A 22,968-nucleotide genomic window follows, 5' to 3' on the forward strand; every position below is an offset into this window, starting at 1 on the left:
ACCTCATGCTCCACCACTGAGCTACACAACATGTAAAGTAGGCTACAAAGCTGAAAAGATTTGTTCTGTACACCTCCCTCTTTATTAGAGTATTACTTGGGCCCTGCCTGTACCTGCTTACACAATTGTAGCCCCTGCAGCAAAATGGATAGATAATGAAAATATTGTTTGAATTAGTATGCAAGATTTTTTTAAAAAAGAAAGGCAATTCCATTCATTTTTGTTATTAAAATCTTAATTTCATTATTTGATGTTGTCATTCCTATTGCCAATATACTTGTGCTTTCCCCACTTCATTTTCTAAAATGTATACCCTGCACCTTCAATGCCAATTGGCATTCCCAGGGTGGCTTACTTTTTTTAAAAAAAAATCCAAAATCACAAAATCAGTAATGAGACCACTATAACCTATTTAGTCCCATTTATGCCAATAGCACAACTCCTTTAAAATTACAACCCTATTACTGACTTGGGAAAATGGGTAAAAAGTTTCAGGGCATTAGAACTCATAGCTCTTCCCTGACTTGGGGGCACTACCTGTTAAAACATGCACTAACTGTGGCAGAAATTTGGGCAGTTCCCTAAATAAATTAAAGGAAGATCAGGAGTGATGGCAGCCTGCAGAAGAGAAGTTAATGACAGCAACTTCTTATTACCATTCCTAGTTAGCTAATTAACCCTGGCTACAAGTTAATGCAAGCACTTAAAGCCTTCTGGGGAGCAAGAGGTAATAGTAATGAACTGTGCTAGATCATGCCGTAGAGATGAAGGAGTGCAACATCCATGGTGAATGAATTAAGGAAGTTGATCCTGTTGTGTGTGTGCCACAGAACATAGCAGACAGGGTCACATCCAAATGTACATGTAAATCACATGTAATGCATATTTAAAGCACACAGCTTCTCCCAACCATTCCTTGTTGTCAACCTACTGGCCTCAGGACTCATAAAGTGACATCGGACCTAAGAATACTTACAGTGCAACCCTCAGAACCCATATCTCCTCAGAAGTAAGTCCTATTGGATTCAATGGTGCTTACTCTCTGGCAAGTGGGGTTAACTGAAATCAATGGGAACTAATTTAGAGCGTTTTTATGATGGGGGTGTTAGGATTCGGTTCGCTTAGGCAAAGGTTCAGGGCCCCGCTCAGCAAAAATGACCGAGAGGGTCCCCAAACGCAACACGGACAGCTTATCCCACTTTGAAGCAAGCGACCTAACACTCATTACCATCTGAAGGCGTGTGTAGGCGCGGTCCCCAATAGACCATTGAGTCCAATTATGCAACTGCAGCACTGCAGCTCCGTTCTCTACTCAGAGTCCGGCCGCTCCTCTCCGTGTTCTCCACCAGCAGTCGCCACGTGGATCTTCGAGACCAAGGGCCAGGCGAGCCCCTGCGACGAGCTGGCCAATGGGGCAGCCAGGATGCAGCCAAGCCTTCGAGGGGCGGGGCCGTTGCCCCAGCTGGCAGCTTCCCCTGCATCATGTGAGCAGAAAGAGAGAAGCTCGAGACAGACGGAGCACCAGCGGGGAAGAGAGCGCGTCGCTAGCAGCTGGGCAATGGTAAGGGTTAAGAGGGCAGCCGAGCTGGTGCGGAGACGCAAGATCAGGCCCTGAGAGACGGAGAGGGAGTGGGGCGTCGGGCTGCGTGTGGATGGAGTGAGCTGCACTGTAAACGTGGACGAGTGTATTTCTGTGCCAGAGTTAGGGGACACCTTTCTGAGCAAGAGTGGTGGGAAAGGGTTAACTTATAAAGAGATCACGAGGGGGTGCGCGGACGCGCATCGATAGCGCTGTGAACTGATGCCTTGGCGGCATTAAGCTCCGTGCCTCCCCATCCCATTCAGCGCACCTTGCCTCTTCCCCGCTAACACGTTTGATCTTTTGCTGTCCGGGCTGGCTGAGGTGGGAGAGCGGAAACTGGGGCTTGCCTGCCCAACTAGCGGGTGTGTGCGCTGTGTTTGCTGATGAATGCGATATATAGGCTGCCAAATCTCTCCCACTGAAATCATAAGAAATCTGGAGGCGGATCACCTTTTATTATCATCGTTACCATGATCATCAATTCTGTGGAGTGTTTGTGGAGCCCGGGGGGGAGGGGGAAATAGCTCGTGTGCGCAGTTAAATTGAGGCTTTCTGTTGAGGCAGTTGACCTTCGGAGCACCTACCCCCAGAAGGGGAATCGGGATATTCTTGCGTGCAAATGACGAGCGGCTTTTCAAACTGATCTTCGAGCCACAAGAGCGGTAATCCAGAAATGCAGCCTATATATGTCCCTCCCTTCACGCTGACAGATGCAATCGGGTTTTAAATGCAGGAATCCAGCCAAGCATGCTAAACTTCTAGGGCAGAGAGGTTTTGCAATCGCGCGGAGCAAAAGCGCCGCCGAACGCCAGTAACTCGATACGCTCCTCTCTCAACAAACAGCGTGCACGGAGCGAGATATGGCCTTGCGCTGCCCTATCCGAGGCGCGGAGAGGAATTGATTGACGACAGATCTGCCCCGTGCGGCTTGATTGGAGGGCGGGATTCCAGGTTGCTATGAATGGGGAGAGTAAAGGGAAGGGAACGTGGCAATTAGGGTAGTAGCTATCGTCATCACTCGGTAAGGCGAGTCGGATGAGCGCTTCCCGTTTGCGTAGGTGTGACCGGACAAACTCATTCTTTCCATCTGAGGGACTGGCAGGGTATGGACCCAAAAGACCACGCGGATCGTGAATGGCGCGTGACCTTTGCGATTCATATTTCATGACCTTCAGTATCTGATCGATGCAATGGGTAGGCTTTCGTCTCTCGCAGACAAGAAGTTCGCCCTGACCTCCTCTTGGTGCTGGGAGCCTGGTGGTCACTGGAATGAAACGCACTTTTTACATGCTTTGCTGACCTCCGCCGCGCTTCGCTCCTTTTGTGCTCCCCCCATCCTCAATGAATACCAGTTACTAGGAGTAGTAATGGCAAATTCAGAAGTGCAGGGTCCCTTCCTGACAGTTACAGCCACTCCCCTCCCATCTTTTTTTTTCTTGCTGGGTTGGGAATTAGATCCTTGTTAATTCTTTTCCCACAACAACATACATCCCAAGGAGTCAATCAGTGTGAAAGGGGAGAGTGTTAGCTACTGAGAAGAGTCTTCTCAGTGGCTGACTCACTTCCTTTCACTCTGATTGACTCCGGTCAGCAGGAAAGTACAAGGATGCATGTGTTTTCTGACACCCCTAAGTGACATAATCCCCCTTCATGATGGTTGCCTCACAGGATGCTGGAGACTTCGGGACTCTGCTCCCAAAAATGTAAGGGGTCTATGATCCCCCGAGTTCCTGGATGACTACACCCCTGGCTAGGAGTCACAAGCGGGAGATAGTGGAGAACTATTGCACTCAGGTCCTCCTTGCAGGCTTCCTGTGGGCATCCGGTTGGCTGCTGTCTGAAGTTCAGGATGCAGGGCTCTTCTTATGTTCTTAACCGCAATTCCAGCACTGTTGGAGGTGAGCTTCAAATGCAGGGGCTTTGTTCCTTCTCAGCCTTGCATATATCCTAAGGCTCATGCTCAGACACTCCAGTTTATCCCTAACAATAAGGAGACCTGTCTCGAACATATCTTCACACTGTTTTTCTTTTTCACATATTTTATTCCCTACTTTCTCATTCTCCTAGCCACATTCCCCGCTCCAGAGGCCATAACCCACCTGCTGCATCTATGTTCTTTGACCCATCGCACTTGGCCCATTCATTGTCTTTCCTTCTCACATTCCAATCCCAACCATGCAGGGAAGCCATCCAGTTTCTTGCTGGGATCCCTTGTAATCCACACTCTGGGCTGAGGTTCTCTTCTAATACACCAGCTTACTGATGCTTCTCTTCTGCTTGGAAAAAACCCTTCAAATACATAGTTTTCTTTCCTTATTGGCTTGCATTCAACTAAGTCCTTCTCAGAGTAGACCCATTTAAATGAATAAACCCAAGTGAATTATGCCTATTACCTTCAATGGTTTTACTCTGAATAGGACTAGCATTGAATACCACCCAATAGCTTGAATAAACCAATGGAAATGTTATACAGATTATGAGCCCACCTACCCACCCTTCTTGTTATTACACAAGAAGACACAGGAAGAATGTGGAGGATAAATTCATTTATCTGTTGCACCTAATGCTAAACTCCAATATTGAGACTAAAACTTAGTACTTAACCAGGTTTTTTCATCACCTTTGGTGGTTACTAGACTCAATTTTCCAATGCTATAACTGACACTGGACCAATAGACAAAACGATGAAATTGTTCTTTTACAGAAAAAGGCTGCTGTGAAATTAATAATAAAGATCTTGTGAACATCAATCTTAAAAAAAAATGAACTGAGGTAATATGGTGGTGGTTGCCCCCATGTTCTGGGAACTCTTTACAGACCCTAAATTTGATTTCCCTGTGTGTATTGTATTAGCACAACCAATAATGTTATTGCAATATCCCTGTGCTTTAGGGTAGATGTCTTTAAAAGAAGTGAGAAATGAGGCACAGAAAGACCAAGTAGCAGAGTAAAAGTTCTGGAAAGCTGAACCAACATTATGCCATTCTAATGTATTGTAATGTGATTTGCAAATAATAAAATAATTGCAAGAGCATTCAAGGGCAAAATAAATGGATATCATCTTATTCCTGAATCCAACGTGTGTGTGTGTGTGTGTGTGTGTGTGCGTGCATGAGTGAGTGAGTGAGAGAGAGAGAGAGAGAGAGAGAGAGAGATTCTGCTTTATCTTACATGATGCTAGCAGACCGGGAGATGTAGATCTGTGGCCTTCCAGATATTGCTGGACTACAGTTGTCATCACTCCTGACTGTACTGGCTGGGACTGATGGGAGTTGGAGTCCAACAACATCTGAAGGGCCACAGATTCCCCATTCCTGTGGTAGACAATGGTTCCTATCTAAAATTACATTAGTATCCTCAGTTGGTGTATCAATGCTCCCGTAGTGTAATAAACTGGAAACATAAGCGTGGTTGCCTCCAGCTCAATCCTATGTGTGTTTACTTGGAAGCAAGTGCCATTGGTTTCAATGGGATTTGATTCCAGATAAACGTGCCTAGAATTACACGTGCTTCCTTGCATTTCTTTCATAATTCATATATGTAAAAGACTGCATTGGCTAGAATGTACATTTGGTTCAAAATAGCTCTCTCCCACTTTCTGTCCCATATCAGCCATGTGCATACAAACGCTGCAAGAGAAGTTCAAAAGTGCTTAATCTAATGTGTTCTAATACCCTTTCTTATTTCTTTTCACATGTGTGTATTAGTTAGTTGATTTCTCATCTCTTGATCATTTAATACTAGCTGACTTGCAGCTAAACATGTGAATTGGCTGGTCATTTTGGAAACCGCTGGCAAGGCCACACAATTTCAGGATAAATAATTTGCACCACCTGTTGCTTCCTTCATTTTTTGATGGACATTCACACAAGCAAGGCATCGGTTGGTGCTGCAGTCATCAAATGATGATTATGCATGTGTGAACCAGCCTTCTGACTTCCAGGTTTTATCTGCTAAGACAGTGTTTTTTGTGAGTCTATATTATAGTATTTGAAGTTCCTGTATAAAATCTCTAGCATCTTTTCCATAAAACATTCATTAATTAGACACATACATAAAAAAATTGTTACCTAGGAGGGATCTTCTATATGTAAAGCGTGTGCTTTACCACTGAGCTGTGGTCCCTTCCCTAACTGGAGTGTAGGAAATCCCAAAAATTAAAAGCTGAGGCTATATCAATCTAATATTGGTCATAGCTCTCTGTTTGTTTGTTTGCCTCATGCAATGGGGATAACAAAAAGGAAAGAAAGAAAACTTCAGACCTTTTAATACTGAATCGTTGGTACAGTGAGCTGTGACAAATAGCCATGGAAGAAAACTTGACTTACCAACTTAAATTAGCTAAAAGCAAAGCTAAACTATTTGATTTTTATATAGCATGGTGTGATTTTATTTGATATACAAATCAGAGACATATATAGCAACATTTATCAAACCCTTTTCTCAGATTACTGGAAAGAAATGTACAAGGCAATCCAAAACCCAAGATCCAGCAAGATGAGAGATTTTTGGATTTGGTGGATCTTGGACTTTCATGGCTGTGTGTAAATCCCTCATGCGGCTGAGCCAGTGGAACTTAAGCTGGCAGAACTTCCATCGGCATAAATCCCCAAAAAGGTGTGTGACGAGGGTTGGGCAAGGTAAAGAGAGACACCTATTCCAAACCCCTTTCAGCTCTGACACATTATCTAGCAACCTGGCAGAAAAAGGTTGGCAAAAAGGGTAGTGTAAGTCAAATTCCTCCTGAACAGTTCGGAATAGGCATAATTTAAGCAGGCATAATTTAAGTTTGCTTTCTATAGTTAGGATTGGTCTGTTAAGTACAAATTATACTATTATGATGAAATACACAGAAAATCTCCAAGTTGCCAAAGGATCTTTCCTTCAGGGGAAGGAAAAATATGTTAAATACATTCCCTTTGTTTATTTATTAAACTTATATCCCGCCCTTCCTCCCAGGAGGAGCCCGTGACAAACAAAACACTAAAAACACTCTAAAACATCTTAAAAATAGACTTTAGAATATATTACAACAAAATATCTTTAAAAACATATTTAAACAAATTAAAACTTCTGTTAGTAATTACAAGATATAACTATTTTGTTATTTTTTGTTGTTTGATTTTGTAATTTGGAAATTAAAAAATCATTTTTAAAAACGTTTGTTGACAAAAATAGACAAAGCAATCCCTTAACTCTGTTCACGGTGCTTTACTCAATTATACCTGTACCTGCAATTCTGCTCCCAGTTCAGATGTCCAGTTCTCACTTGACTATTTGCTCTTGGGTTTGCTTACATGCATCGAAAATAAATGTACACAACATTATTGTATATAGCAAAAGGCCATTACTGTACCAAAATAACTGTGTGCCCAAGCAGGGATGAAGGGCCGATTCTTTAAAATACAGATGAGATTTTAAAAATGGGGCATGGTAAAACCTACACACAAATTCAAAACGTGCCTTTCATGTCTACTGAAAATAAAGTTGGATTCAGCCTTGACAGTGTTCAGTTTGTTGCTTCACTACTTCCCAGAACATTAACGTGCTCAAAACCCGAACAAATGTTGGCTTTTTAAGAAATACACTTTCGGAAGCAGGGGAAGAAGAGATGAATGTAATTAAAAATAGGAAATGTTTTAGCAAATGAAAAATGAATAGTGCCAACTGAAAACTGGAGTGTAAGAAAGTTTAATGAAACTGACTGGCAGTTTTCCAGCTCTTATTATCTCAACTTAAAGCTGTAGATTTGTTAAGCAAAATATATACATTACAAGAATAAGATTCATTAAAGTCTGGTCTTCATTTACTCAAATGCTGCTACGAAACAATCCGAGAGGGAAGGGAAAACAAGAATGAGGCTTGTTCCTCCCAGTCTCTCCACTTACTTTCAAACACCTGGAGTGGGTGTTGATTTAGTGTGGGAGCAAGATAAGAGACCGTCCAACTGTTGTGAATAGTGTTATGAAATGCATTGAGCAATACTAGGTCTTTGACCCATGTGTTGCCGCTGGCAGGAAATAGAATACTTTAAATGCTGCTCTTAAAGACTGGGTGTGTTTACTCAAGAATGCTTCCCTGACTCTCTAGCTGGGAGAAGATAGCAATAGGGAAGAGCAGTGTGGACAAATCTGAAGGATTTTCAGATTTTCATCTTCATACACTGGTCAGAGGCTGTGGGCTCTCTCAGTTCAATTTGGGTTACCTTCCCCCCCTCTTTTTGCCCATCAAAATTAGTCTTGATGCAAGCATGATCAGAGACATGAAGCAAATATCTGAGGTGAACTTTCAGCTGACTGATTCTGAATAGTGCATTGTAAAATTAAGTTGCACTTGTAATTTTATACAATTATATTTTTTGAGACACTTCACACTGATCCTTTTTAACTGGGGAGGGGGATGGAGAAACTGTTAATGGGACAAATATGATTTTTCCCAGGCAAACTTGTCTATCATCACATAGTTTTGGAAAACCTTAATAAATCCTGTTTCAAGTTAACCAGTATTTCTTTTAGTTCATTTATTAGATGCAGGTTTTATTTTGTTTTGAGGAACTACATTCTTGCTTTCAAGTGGGAAAGAGCCCTGGCAGACAGGCCTTGAGTTGGACACCATTAAAGAAATTTTCTCTGTTCTTCAATCTGTTAAACCCTTAGGGTACATCCAGATGGCACTTCCGGGAAGGGTGACTTAGCCTGTGCCTGCTTTTGAGACGGGCTCCTGCCTCAAAAGAAGCTTATTCAGATATATCAGTCAGTTTTTTCTTTTTTTTTTTGACTGATTAAACTTCTCCCGGGTAGGGAGAAACGAAGAGATTAACCTCAAAGCCTATTTTTGTTGGGACGACCAGATCTCATTAATTTATGGGACGAGGTCCAGCCGACGAAGGTGGGACGGATTTTCAACAGCAAGCTCTATCTGTTAAAGCGAACGTTCATCTTATCTTCTAAGAGAGAACGCACTAACAGGCAAGCACCCTTCTTTCTATATTTTTCTTTTACTTGACTTAAATTGTTGCTGTTTAAAAGAGATTTGCCAGATTGATCGGTTTTTGACATCTCACTGGGGAGCCGTAACTTCTCTCTGCTACGCACTAATTAATAGCTTATCTCTGTTTTTGTTGCAAAAAGCTGTCCTGGATTTGCATTCTAAAGATACACACAGAAGAGGGATTTCTATTCCAGATTTTTATTTTGAAAAATATTATACTGTTTTGAGACTACTCTCTTTTTGGTCTATTTTATTTTGACGAATCTGTTTCTTGACGATTGCCATTAATTGCTTCGATCCTGGGAACTGCATTTTGTTTACTTAACTATTGGAGAGATAAGGCTGTCTGCTCTGTTTATACTGTGATGTCACCAAGTTTGGAGTATTAACCCAATTGTTGCTGAAATAAGAAGTGGTTTTCCTATATTTTTCTTTTAAAATGGCAATTAAGAAAGTGGCTGAGAATCTGGAAATAACTATGTTTCAGAGAATAATGAATGAGATTGAGATAACGAAAATTGAATTGAGTAAAATGAAGCAGGAGATTAAAGATATAAGGGTCCCTGTGAGAGAGGTGACCCTGGAAGGGGTCCCTGTGAGAGAGGAGACCCCGGAGATTGGAATAGGGGTCCCTGTGAGAGAGGAGACCCTGGAGACTGGAATAGGGGTCCCTGTGAGAGAGGAGATCCCGGAGATTGGAACAAACGTGGAACAGGAACAAGATTTGGAGTCTATGGACTTTAGAAATAAAATCTATTGTTTGGAACTCAATGTTATCTCTGAAGAAATTAATGAAGATTCTAGAGATAAAGTTATCAATGGCATGGATTATCTTCTGGACTGGAATGATGTGATGGAGCCCAATATAGAGAAAATCTATGGAATTAACTGCAGCCATGTGACAATGGAAAAACTTTTAAGAGATGACCCAGTGTATTTTGAAAAAAAGAACAGAGATATGATCTTACAGCAGTATTTCAGCAACTTATTCAGAATGGATGGCAAGAAAATATTTGGGATAGAGGTAATTCCCATCAGACTCTTATTATATGACTATGGCTTTGACAGCAAGATTATTATGGAATACTGATAATGGAAGATTGGATATTGAAATTACTGGACTTAACAAGACTACTGAAGATGGAAGATGGAAAATGGAACTAATAGAGATAATAGAACAATGGCTACTGAAATTACTGAACCTAACAGATTCTGATGTGATGGATTAATTGAAATGTTTATTTTGACTATGGTTATGACAATAAGATTATCATAATTAGTAATGAGATGGATTAATCGATATGCTTATCTGGAAAAAAAAATTGATAGATATATTTCTTAAAGAATTGAAACCTCTCTTTGACTTTTTGTGGAAAGAATAAAGTAATGTTTATGAGATTTGATGATTAAGTAAGATAACTACTGGAGGAAAGTGATTTTATAATATGACTTAAGAGACAGGATTGCTATATATTATAGACTTATAACTGATTTGATCTTTGACAAATGGGAAGTCAATATTTTACTCTTTATTTTTTATTATTTTTTTTTTTCTTCTTTTCTTTTTTTCTTTTTGTTTAACTATTTTTGATTTTGTTTTTTGTCTTTGAATGTTTTATGATTTTGTCTTGTATGTTTTATGAAAATCTGAATAAAAATTATTGAAAAAAAAAAAAAGGGTACATCCAGATGGTGAATTAGTGCATTCAATGTGCCGTGTTGGCTAAAGTTGAAACAATGTGGGGCTGTTCATAAACAGATTCTTGTAGTTCATATTTATTTACACAAATTTGGATTATACAGCCACAAGATTGGCTGTATACTATAGCCAGCATGGATTTTTTGCGTTCTGCAATGTTAAATTGAAAATACCTCCATGCCATTCTGATGCTTCCCATAAGCTCATTTCAAAACAAAATCTTACAAAACTTATAATCCTGAACTCAGAGATGCTTACTTAACAATCCTCTAAGTTTTCATGGTGATACACAAAACAGTCAGAGAGAATAAAGAGTTCAAAGTGTAAAAAGTGTGTGAGAGAAAAACAGACCCCTCTTGGATTTTTTTCTGTCAGAGTTCTCATAATTTGTTGAAATTAATTAAAAATCAGACATGTCCACAGAGTACCTGTAATCCTATTACTGACCTTGCCCCATACTCTGACCTTCACCTTCTGAAATTTAAAAGTTAAAAAATGCCTGGCCGATTTTTAATTAATTTAAGAAATTTAGCATTGAAGTCAATGATAAGCCCAGGCATGCTCAGTAAGAACCAACCGTCAGTGTTCTAAAAGCCAGACTCACAGCTGCTTGGCTTGGGTAATCAGGGGGTCACACCCAGACTAGACCTTTATTTCACTTGAGACAGTCATGGCTTCCCCCAAAGAATCCTGAGAAGTGTAGTTTGTGAAGGCTGCTGAGAGTTGTTAGGAGACTCCGATTCCCCTGACAGAGCTCCAGTGGCCAGAGTGATTTAACAGTCAGCTGCTCTGACTGAAACTCTGTGAAGGGAACAGGGACTCTCCTAGCAACTCTCAGCACCCTTCACTAACTACACTTCCCAGGATTCTTTGGGAGAATCCATGACTGTCCACACTGGAATAAAGGTCTGATGAGGATGTGGCCAGGCACAGCTTTGCTTTAAATTTGGGTGGAAGACTACATGTGCCTGCTGAAGAATAAAAAGGTGGGGGAAACCCTGAAAAAGAATGATACTGTTCACAATGTTTTCCTTTTGGAAAGGAGCATCCTTTTTGCCCAGTGCCCACCCACACAATGTCCTCCCCTCCCACGTTACCAAATTCTTCCAAGCTACTCAGGAAGTGGATTGGACTATGAAAGAACAACCCAAATTGTGTTTGCATTTTACAAATTTGTAGGGTAGTACAATATCTCAGAGAGGAGGTCAGGTCTCCTGCCCCCCTGGTGCATGCACTATGGCTGCCCAATTTCCCTGCTTTTTAACGTTTGATAGAAATATCTGTTGGCTATAGATACGTTCTTAAACTGAAAGGTTTTTTTTTTGCCTATTTGTGAATTTGTATTCTCTTATTTTTCAACATTTCCACTTCCAGTAATGGATGCTATTGAATATAAGGATTTTAAGAGGAGTGAAGAGGTTTAAAAATATTGAATTAGTTGATACTTAGTAGTAAATCAAAGTAACAAAACACTATGTAGCCATAGATTATAACAAAAGATACATATGCATATCAAAAAATACAAATACAGGTGAGGATTTTCAACATTTCTGAACAATACATGGTTAAATAAAAGTGACTATAAATAGCAGTCATTGGACCTCCAATCAGCTGCATGCTGGGCCAGAACATTTCCTCAGCTTTTTACTACCACCTAAGCAAGACTTGCTGCTGTCTTAGAAATCTGACCAAAACAAAAACTGATCTGAAGTTCTGACCAGTTGATTTCTCCTCCAAATATGGGCTGAAATATTAGCTGATACAAGTGAAACCTGCAACAAAACCTTTTAGTGCTCCCTGTTCAGGATTTTAGACACATTATTCCACCCCCTCTCGGTTTTCTACCCCCCACCAACAGTTAGCCTTCTGTTGCCACTGAACATACTCAGTCTTCACTGGGTTACTTTTGGAGGTTCCTTACCTTGGGGATTTCCTCCCTAAAGATTTTTTGTACTTCCAGAACCCTCCAGGTTCCTCCAAGTCTGCTGTAACATCCTTGCTCTGTCTGGTGCTGTTCAGGCTACATAAGCAATGACAGAGCTGGAATATCGGGAATGTAGGGAATATTATTGATTTAACAACAAAGGCTTTAAAAATATCCCTCAAACTCATGTTATCACGTAATTCAGTACTTAAAGGCTTTGCTGAATTTCAACTTTGTACATACTTTTTATTCCAGTGTTAGATGTTTCTAGTAGAACTGGATACCAGCTCTTCTAGTTTTGTTTCCTACCCAGGCTGCATGGCTGATGATGAAGACCAGCTCATCAGCCAGTAGCGGTGTAAGTGGTGGTGAAGAGCTGCTGCTGCTTACCTGGATGGGACAGGGGTGTCAGTGATGGTCAGGTGCAGCAGCAGGATTGCTACTGCCAATCCAGCATTCCCCTTGGTTGACCCACATAGCCCCAACCTAGCTGCCACCCAGCCCCACCCCAGCCCCATCCAGGTAAGTAGCAGCAATGCCAATGGCAGGAGAGTAGCTCTCCCCCACCACTCACTGCTACTGTCATCAGCCATGTTGGGTAAGGGCCATAGCTTAGCGGCAGAGCACATTCTTTGCATGTGGGTTCAGTTCCTAGCATTTCCAAGTAGGGTTGGTAAAGACTCCTGCCTGAAATGTTGGAGAGACACTGCCAGTCTGTGTAGACAGTACTGAGCTAGATGATCATACCAATGGTCTGACTGGGTGTAAGACATCTTCCTAGATTCCTAAGCTAGAGATTGCTGTGGATGGGGAAGTCTGCTAGATTCCTGTGAGTGCAATAGTGCCCTTGCTAGGAACCAGGGCTAGCTATACTAGGCAGCTGATTTTGCATCTCATGGCAAATTCTTAGTTATTTAATTTATCACATTTTCCCTGCCATTTTTACAGGTACTTGTGGGATTTTCTACCTCTGATGTCAAAATAACTTCATTGATCTCAAAAACTATGCACCGTAACTGGTGATTGGGAGGTGTCATTTTTGCTTCATCTCAAAATTTAGCAGAATGCTTTGGAGTGAGGAACAGTACCTGCCAGGAACAGTGCCTGCCTTTCCTCTAGGATGTTTCCTACTCTCCTGCTTAGCTACTCAACTAGGAACACAGGCATACCTTTAGAATTAATGTCCTAGGCACAGAATAATTTGCTCCATTCCAATAAGAGAGATATGTATATGGTGATAAGCTGTTGCACGTTGAAGATGCACATTGGATGCATATTTGGATACGCATTGCAATGCTTATTGAGTCTTATTGAACTGGCTGTCTGGGTCTTTGGGTGCAGACAGGGATACACATCCCCAACAGTGACCCATTAATTGTTATGGATGACTTATTATACAAGCCTAGAACTGAATTGTAGCTTCTATGTTTAGTGAGTCTGGTTGGACCTTTTCTACAAGTTTGTTTGTTTTCACTTTTTACAAAAATGTTTTATTTTTAGCTTGGAATCAAAATGCTGAAATTGCACACTAGAACTGAAAGTTAACATCCTATTTTTCCTGTAAAATTTACAGAATTCAAGCAAAAGGAGAGTCATATCACTGACCCAACAGAATACATTAATAGATGGTTTTGTGCCAAATTAATGGATTTCTTCCTACAATTGTTGTAGGTATTAGGAATTTGCTTCTAATCCAAAAGTCAGCATTTGAGTTCCATTGAAGAAATGTAACGCTGAACACTGATGTGGTAAGTTCTAAGGACAGTCTTCAGTGCAGAATTTGGTTTTGTACTAAACTTGTCCTAACAATCTGCTATTTCTTGGTTCTTCTTCTAGAATGTAGACCCCTCCAGGTGTTCTGTATTCCCTGTTTTTTTTTTAAATTTAAGAACCTCCTTGTGGTTGTCTTCCTACAGGTGGATCTATAGGTTTCCAAGCTTCATCATTTTCAGCTGGGCGGCTTAATAGTTATATATACAGCTATCGATACAGGTTTATAAGGGAGGAGACCAACCAATGGTCTCAGTAAATCAGAGCAAACTGGTGTCTGCTTCAAGTCAGTTGATTGCCTCAGCTTCTATTCAACTAGCCAACACTTCAAATGCTCTCAAGCCTGAGATGCCACCATTAAATCTGCTGCAGGATGGCAGCGGGGAACAAACGTCTAATCCCCCAGCAATCTCCAACCTAATCTGCACATCAGAGATGGGTGTTTCGCTGTCTAAGGTAAAGAAGGATGGGGAGAAACCACAGACCACTGTCTATGAAGCTTACCTCAAACTACCGGATTTTTGCACAGAACTCTCTAGGGACTTTATCCCTACATTGGAGGAAATTGAGGAGTTCCTGAATGAGAAGATGGCACTTATCAAGGATGAGCTGAATGACAAACAGCCAATAGGAGGACAGCTTAAGATAAAGTCTGAGATCAACTTGGGCAGCCCTGGGGAACAGTCTGTTCCAGGAGTTGCTCCTGCTGAAGGACTTTCAAGCTCTCCTCAGGCTGGAACAGTGGCTGGTGGTGCAGCCATACCAGGGACTGTGGGGAATATCCCTGTTATTCTTCAGATCCAGCCCATCCAAGTTACTGAAGGTAGCTCACCCATGCAGACCCCTGTTGGTGGAATCAGGGTAGCCCAGTTGGTCATCAAAATGCAAGGCCAGAGCTTGACTATTCTTCCTCAGGTTGCCCAAAGCCCTATGACAGGTACAGACCAAAAGTATGTGCGAATAGCCCCTTTGCCTATGGCACTGAGGCCTGGAGTAATTGGAAGCCCAAAGAATGTGGAGGCCAAGGTCCCCAAAGCCTCCCCTTCTGTTATCCGAGTCCACAAGTGCACACATCCTGGCTGCACAAAGATGTACACTAAGAGTTCTCACCTCAAGGCACACTTTCGACGCCACACTGGAGAAAAGCCTTACACCTGTACTTGGCCCAATTGTGGCTGGAGGTAAGTGTGTGGCAATAAAAAGTGCCTTCTTAGTACCTACCCATTTGATTTTTTTAAAAAAAAATAGGTTTACTGTTAAACAAACATACTTTGTTGCTCAGTGAAGCTTCTGGACTAAGATCAACTCTCTTGAGTACTGGAATAAACAGTCTCCCAACTAACATTGCAAACATGTATATTTCTCAGAAGTCAGTCCCACTATGTTCGATGAGGCTTACAAATGTGTTTAGGACTGCGGCCTGTAAATAGATTGTGTATAGGCTGAATTGTTTAAAAATATGTATTGCTTGAACAAAAATATGTAGACACACCCTGGGCAACATCCACCAGACGTTTCTGTACAAGCTCCATTGAAATGAATTGTAGCTGTGCAAAAACATGAATAACCATCCCTGGTGCTTCTAATAACACCATCTGTGCCTTTTCATAGGAAACAATTCCAATAAAAACAAATAAGCACAAAAATCACATATTTAATCAACAATGGGCGACTGTTTAAGTGATGTGATTTAATTACCAATTAATGTTATTTTTCTATCCCTGGTCAGATAATGACTCAGTAGTGTTGTCATCTTTTATTCTTTCTTTCCCCGACAAGGTTTCTGTTCCTTCTATGGCTGTCAGAAAACTCACAATTGATAATCTCCTTTGGGAGAAGGGGCATAGCTCAGGGACAGAGCACATGCCTTGATGGAAAATGTCCCAGGTTCAATTTCTGGTATCTCTAAGTAGGACTGGGAAGGATCCCTGTCTAAAACCCTGGAGAACTGTTGGCACCCAGTTGTAAACAATTCTGAGCTGGATGTACCAATGGGCCGTCTTGGTATAAGGGAACTTCCTACCTCCTTAGTGGTACTGAGGGGGGAAAGCTTCACATGTTGATTTTTTGGCTTTTCATGCAACTGTTCAAAGGCACAGGAGCTCTGCCCTTTTGTGGGGTGAGGTGCTTACACTAGCTACCCCCCTGCACTGGAATTGTGTCCCTACCATTCTCTCTAAATGGCTTCAAGAATAGTTTCGTTTTAATATTTCTGCATCTCTTTGAATTACTTTCATTAGTAGATTAGCTGCAGCTTACAAACCTCTGTGTTCTGGTGTGCAACTGATATTCCAGGGACATGCTCAAGACAGCCACATGGCAAGGAGCTACTGTGTTTATAGGTTCCTCTTTTTTGCTAGTCTTCCCAAACCATAGGGATGCATCTGATGGGGCGAAGTTGCAAAGCCTGGAGGGATTGCATTTGTGTCTCTGCACATGCTGTGCATGCATCTCTTTCTCAAGCAGATGGTTTTATTTAAAATTTAAAAGGCTCCAGCTGTCATGGTATCAGTGGGAATTTCAAAATGTGGAGACCCTGCTCCTGATGCATGCACAGTTGCTAGAGTTTGCAGCCAGTGCTCAGAGCTATGATGTGCACGTCAACTACTGCTTGTGAAAAGAGGAACTTGGTGAAATATCTATCTTGTTTTCAAAATAGGATGTGTACATGCAGTTTCCAAGGGTGCCAAACAGGAGTATGGTAGGGACTGGAACAACACTCCCCCACCCAGGGTTGTCTGGGCATGTGTTTCCTCTTAGCTTGCAGTTTTTCCTGCAGGCTATAGAGAATCATGTTCAAGAGGGTTCTGTGTGATCTTGGCTGATCTGCTTACTTCTATCTTCTTTGGCCATAATGACCTGAGACTTTGGAATGTATTCCTCCTGAACTGCAGAAAGTTGTCAATATTTTTTCCCTGGTTGTTGTTATGTGCCTTCAAGTCGATTACGACTTATGGTGACCCTATGAATCATTGACCTCCAAGAGCATCTGTCATGAAACACCCTGTTCAGATCTTGTAAGTTGAGATCTGTAGTTTCCTTTATGGAAACAATTTATCTCTTGTTTGGACTTCCTCTTTTTCTACTCCCTTCTGTTTTTCCCAGCATTATTGTCTTTTCTAGTGAATCATATCTTCTCATTATGTGTCCAAAGTATGACAACCTCAGTTTTGTCATTTTAGCTTCTGGTGACAGTTCTGGTTTAATTTGTTCTAACACCCAATTATTTGTCTTTTTCACGGTCCATGGTACGTGCAAAGCTCTCCTCTGGTAAATGTATTAGGAATCTGTTTGATCTCTGCAGTCCTCTATAAAACCAGACTCCTCTACTACATTAGATATGAGCTGTAGATGGAGGGTGAGCGTAACAAGCTTCTGATGCCACATTCTTTTATGGACATTGTGGACAGTCTCTTTTAGTGATTCTACCATATGTTTGGGTCACCAAGAATGCACATTTTTAGTTTTGAAATGTTCTTTTCAGGCAGCATCAGTGCTTTTCTTATATCAGGGATGTGAGACCTGTGGCCCTCCAGATTCCATTAGTCCCAGCTACCATCGCAAATGATCAGTGATGATAGGAGTTGTAGTTTAGCAACTTATGGAGGGCTGCAGGTTAACCCACACCTGTTTTATATTCTGTATATGCTCCTTGACTCTACCATTTCCAATATACAGGCACTAATTAATTTTGTTAATGTAAGTTCTCAATAGCCCAGTGAGGTAGAATAGATCTTGTAACTGCCACTGAGTAGCTTATCCAAGATCTTACAGGAAATCTGCGACAAAGCAGACAGTCAGACTGGATTCCTTTATTTTAGGTTAGTGACTATGAAATCTCTTCCATCATTACATATTTGCGTTTACTATGTGCAGAAAGTTCTGAAGCAAACTGGAGTATTCATAGTTTGGTTTTCAATGTTTTGTATAAATCCCTTAGGGCAAAGGCAGGAAATCTATTTCATCCCGAGGGCCGCATTCCTTCTGGGCAACCTTTCAGGGACCACATGCCAATGGTGGGCGGGGTCAGAGGTAGAAGTGGGCACAACGATGAGTGTGAATATTACTTTGGTACAGGAAGCTAGTTTCGACACACATTCACACACCCCTCACTATCCTCCATCCAGGCAAGGAAGAGGCATGATCAGAGTTCAAGCCAGGCAATTTCACCCAAGCAAAAACACTAAAGGAGGGTGTGAATCCAGGCTGGTGAGAGGTGTGACTCAGGAGGTTGTGTGGCCTGCGGAAAGTCTCAAGGGTCTGATAGAGAGGCCTGGAGGGGGGGAACGTATTTGGCCCCTGGGCCTGAGGGTCCCCATCTCTGCCATACATTATTTCAAGAATTCTAACAGCCATATATCAAGCCACTTTTAATATCCCCATACAGCAGATCAAAGTCTGACAGCATGATAGGCTGTCATTTTGAGTGTGCTCCTGATTCTTCCTTTCCAGCTGTAATTCAGCACTTTTAAGTTTGGCACCTTTTTCTGTCATCACAGGGTGGCGGCAAGCATTAAAATTTAAACAGTGCTGAATTCTGCCAGCCACTGGCAAGGAAGAAGCAGAAGCATGCTTAGTGTGATAATATTTCTTCCTTTTCACTTTGAACCTTGGGTTTCCCCATTCAAAGCCTGAAATCAAACCGTGGCGTGGGGGAAATGGGGAGGCCTGGCAGGTCTCTGTGGACCAAAGGTTGCCCACCTCTAATAGAGGTGGTCCTTTAAATAACCAGGTCCCAAACTGTTTAAGGCTTTAGAGGCAGTGGAGGCTGGTGGCTCCAATGTCAGTGGGGCAGTGAATCCACTCCAGTTTTTAGTCCAAACTTTCAAGAAGCTGTCCAAGGTGTTGCAACCCATTCCCAAAATCAGTTCAGAACCTTGGATAGCTCCTTGAACATTTGGACTAAAATCTGGAGCAGGTTCGCTGCCTCACTGACATCGAAGCCACCAGTCTCTGCTGTTTAAAGGTCAATACCTGCACTTTAATTAGGGCACAAACATATTGACAAACAATGCGACTGGGACAACATAGGTAATATGTGTTCTGAATACCAGACTCCGGCAAGCATTCAGGGTTATTTACTTGTTCATTTATTTTTATTTAAAGCATTTTGCAGATGTCCATGTTAAAGGCAGTCCTTACCTTCAGGCTTCAAAAGATACAACGCAAAAGAAAAAGGGATTGTGGAGAGGGGAAGAGGGGAGAAAAGCAAACTCGACCACTATTTTTAAGTTATAGATTTTTCAAGGCCCATAGCCATGAGCTGCTTCGCATGGTCTGAAGTTGCAGAAGTTCCTGCTGCCCGTAGGTGTTGGCTAGAGTATAAAAAGAGACAAAATTAAGGGAAGGGCTGTAGCTCAGAGGTAGAGCATTTGCTCTGCATGCAGAAGGTCCAAGGTTCAACCCCGCACATTTGCAGGTAGGGGTGGGAAGGAGTGCTGCCTGAAACCCTGGACAGCTGCTGCCAGTCACTGTAGACAATACTGTGCTAAGTTGGGCTTATGATCTGACTCAGTATAAGGCAGCTCCCTGCCTTCCTATTCCCACAGATTTTTCCACTCCCCAGCAGCAATTTGTTTCAACAGAGGCCCCTTGATAATTAAAAAAGAAAATATCTTTTTGGGGGCTGTTTCTGCTGTGACTCTGAGTAGATTATCAGTGAGATCATGTCTGGTCTGTTATTATGTAACACTGGACAAGTTGTGCATCCTTCTGTGTCTGTTTTCCTCACTCCAGAGAGGCGGTATTTCGCAGAAGCATGATGACTTTGTTAATATTTGTCAAGGTCTTTGAGCTCTTTTGCTGGAAGGCACTCTGGGAACTTGTTGTAAAGGCTTATTGCCATAGGCAAAAACTGCTTTTGTCCTACGTGTATGCCTTGGTTCATACTGTATATGAGAAGAAAAAAGGGAAGGCACCAATAACAGGGAGAAAAAAGGAGGCGGAATCTCAGAGGTACATAAGAATAAAGGGCCAAGAATGGAGCAATAAACTTTTGTTCTGGTGCACCTCTGAGGCTCCATTTCTCCTTGGTTTATATTTTGTTTTGATTTATTATGACATTTATATCCCATCTTCCCACCAAGGAGCTCAAAGTGGCACACATGGTTCTTCCCCCTCTCCATTTTATCCTCGCAACAACCCTGTGAAGTAGATTGAGTTGAGAGGCTGTGGCTGGCCCAGCATGCTTCATGGCTGAGTGGGGATTTGAGCCCTGGTTCCCCAGGTCCCAGCACAACACTCTGACCACTATATCACACAGTATTTTATTTATTTATTTATTTATTGTGTTTATATACCGCCCCATAGCTGAAGCTCTCTGGGTGGTTTACAGTAACTATTTTTTTTTAAAAAAAATCAAATTTAAAAATACATCTTTTAAAAACAATTTAAAACACATGCAAAAATGCGTGGGAGAAGAGGAAAGTCTTGACCTGGCGCCGAAAAGATAACAGTGTGGGAGCCAGGCTCACCTCGTCAGGGAGATAATTCCATAATTTGTGGGCCACCACTGAGAAGGCCCTCTCCCTTGTTGCCAGCCTCCAAGCTTCCCTCAGAGTAGGCACCCGGAGGAGGGCCTTTGATGTTGAGCGTAGTGTACGGGTGGGTTCATATCGGGAGAGGTGTTCCATCAGTTTGTGGTCCCAAGCCCTTCAAGGCTTTATAGGTTAAAACCAGTACCTTGAATCGAGCTCGGAAACATACAGGCAGCCAATGCGTACATTATGACACTCTGCAGCAGTGTTGGGAAAACTGTGACCCCCCTCCATGAGTTGTTGGACTCTAGCTCTCGTTATCCTTCAGCATTGGCCATACTGGCTGGGACTGCTGGGAGTTGGAGTCCAACAACATCTAGAACACCACAAGTCCCCCATTCCTGTCCTACAGCATGTGTGAGCCAGAGAGTGGTTCACATCCTTCAAGATCTATAGTACCAATGCACCTGAGGCCTATAAGTTGCACCTGACTATTCCCAAATTACAAAGATTCATATCTACAGTAGCTGTTTTCTAGTCTCTTGTTTTCAAAATATGAGAAGGGAGCATGTTTTTAGAAACAGAAAAATGCTAGATTATTGAGAGTGAAACCAGAATACCATCTGCTAGATAACCTGTTCCACCCTCTCTCTGACATATTATCGTTTGACTTGGCTATGATACCCTTGAGTGAGAACAGTCTCAGAGAGCTTTGGCTATGGGGCGGTATATAAATGTAATAAATAAATAAATAAATAAATAATAAACAGTCCCCTTGGTTTGTACAAGTGTGCAGTAACCATCTCTTCTTTTGTCTGGTAGGTTTTCCCGTTCGGATGAGCTCTCTCGCCACAAGCGCTCTCATTCTGGACTCAAGCCTTACCAATGCCAAGTGTGTGAGAAGAAATTTGCCCGCAGTGACCACTTATCTAAACACATGAAGATCCACAAAGGGTCATTCAGTTCTCGAAGCCGGACAGCTCAAGGTTGTGGTCATAGCTAACTTTCCCTTTGTTGCCTTGCCAAGAGAAGAATTCCAGTTCAAGTCAGATGACAAATAATAATAATAATAATAATGGCTTTCTTTGGAAGAGGAGGAAATAAGGAATTGACTTGTGTAAAGTCTGTTGGAAAGACCAAAGCCTACCTCTACTTGAACACGCCTTTCAATCAAGCCCTGCCTGTAAATTGAGATCTCTGATACTCTGAACTTTTCTAAAACTTGTGAATTACATTTGTGGGAAATATGTGACAATTAAGGATGTTGGGGTGGGCAGAGCAAAATTCTCTGTTTAGATCTGAATTTTAGTATATGGACTGTTTAGGCCAGGGATGGTGGAACCTGTGGCCTTCCAGATGTTGTTGGACTACAACTCCCATTATCCCTGACAACTGGCCATCCTGGCTGAGGCTGACAGGAGCTGAAGTCCAACAACATCTGAAGGGCCACAGGTTCCTACATCCCTGGTTTAGGCATTTTTAATGCTTCTTCTATGGTATAGACATAGGGCAATATTTGAGTGGGAGTTATATTTTTTGGCATTTCTTTCTCAGCATCCTATCTGATCACTCAACCGCTGTTTCTAAGACCAAAACCAACACAAGGAAATTAGAGTTGAAATGTTCCCTTGTGAATGTTTGCTAAAATTGCAAAAGCTAGTTTCAAAATCAAGTTGGATACCAGTACTTGGAAATCATATATTCCTAAAAGTCCCTCTTTTCAAAGTAATGCATACACACCTTTACCTCCCTAAAGCCATATTTTGCTACAAAAATGGGTTTCATAGCATTCAAAGTAATTTGTGTTGAGTGTAATTGTTTGTTTTTAGGAAAATTAATTGCAGTCTGTATTGCTGTGAATTGTTACTTTGGCTCCTATAGCCCCAGTTTAAATGTTTATCCTGTGAACTGTAGACTGACTGTGCCTGAGAATGCTACCTATTATGTGTACATGTTGATTTTGGGGAAGTGGTGCATGGTGGGAAATGTAATCTGATTTGCCTCTGAAATAAGGCAAGCAAGAGTATCTTCCATCTGGCCCATTTTGTAAAGCAATGATGAGCAACCTGTGGCCCTCTAGATAATTGTTGGACTACAACTCCTGTTATCCTTGACCATTAGTCATGCTGGTTAGGGCTGATGAGAGTTGGAGTCCAATCACAGCTTGAAGGCCACAGATTCTCTATCCCTGCTGTAAAGGTTGGTGGTACAGCCCTTAATGTTCTGCACATTGCATAAGGCTACAATTCTATACCACTTACTGGGAGTGAGCCCCATTGACCTCAACAGGATTTACTTCACAGGAGCCATTTATAGAATTGCACTGTAAGTGTCTCACATGTCTTTCACCTGAGCTTAATGTTGCTCATTGTTATCACATCAAAGCCATCTTACATATAAAAGACTGTCATTGGAATTTTAATGAAAAGGGGATTGGTTTTGTTTTTATTTATTGTTGATGTTGGTTAACTTCCCTTGTATCCAGGTAATTCAGGGTTGGTTAGGAAGAGTTATTGAGAGAAGCCCT

At 41.8% G+C, this 22,968-nt stretch overlaps 1 protein-coding gene across 3 annotated transcripts; it reads left to right on the forward strand.

The window, feature by feature from the left end:
- The first annotated feature begins 1,318 nt into the window (after positions 1-1,318).
- On the forward strand, positions 1,319-22,869 carry LOC133387421 (Krueppel-like factor 15). 3 transcript variants are annotated; one of them, XM_061632145.1, is made up of 4 exons: positions 1,319-1,561; positions 13,867-13,943; positions 14,112-15,146; positions 21,264-22,869. In XM_061632145.1, exons 3-4 carry the CDS (start codon positions 14,212-14,214, stop codon positions 21,442-21,444), a joined length of 1,116 nt encoding a protein of 371 aa, XP_061488129.1. In that variant the 5' UTR covers positions 1,319-1,561; positions 13,867-13,943; positions 14,112-14,211; the 3' UTR covers positions 21,445-22,869. The 3 variants fall into 3 exon arrangements, with proteins under 3 accessions (XP_061488129.1, XP_061488128.1, XP_061488130.1); XM_061632144.1 differs by lacking the exon at positions 13,867-13,943; XM_061632146.1 differs by lacking the exons at positions 1,319-1,561; positions 13,867-13,943 and adding an exon at positions 1,680-2,244.
- Positions 22,870-22,968: the final 99 nt, after the last annotated feature.

This window comes from Rhineura floridana, chromosome 6 (assembly GCF_030035675.1).
Source record: "Rhineura floridana isolate rRhiFlo1 chromosome 6, rRhiFlo1.hap2, whole genome shotgun sequence".
Lineage (NCBI taxonomy): Eukaryota > Metazoa > Chordata > Lepidosauria > Squamata > Rhineuridae > Rhineura > Rhineura floridana.

What these genes read in the sequence shown, in the direction of transcription:
- LOC133387421 (XM_061632145.1), top strand. Translation starts at nt 14,212, where the DNA reads ATGGTCTCAGTAAATCAGAGCAAACTGGTGTCTGCTTCAAGTCAGTTG. An exon ending in TGGCCCAATTGTGGCTGGAG is followed by an intron (nt 15,147 to 21,263) that starts GTAAGTGTGTGG and finishes TTTGTCTGGTAG; the next exon opens with GTTTTCCCGTTCGGATGAGC.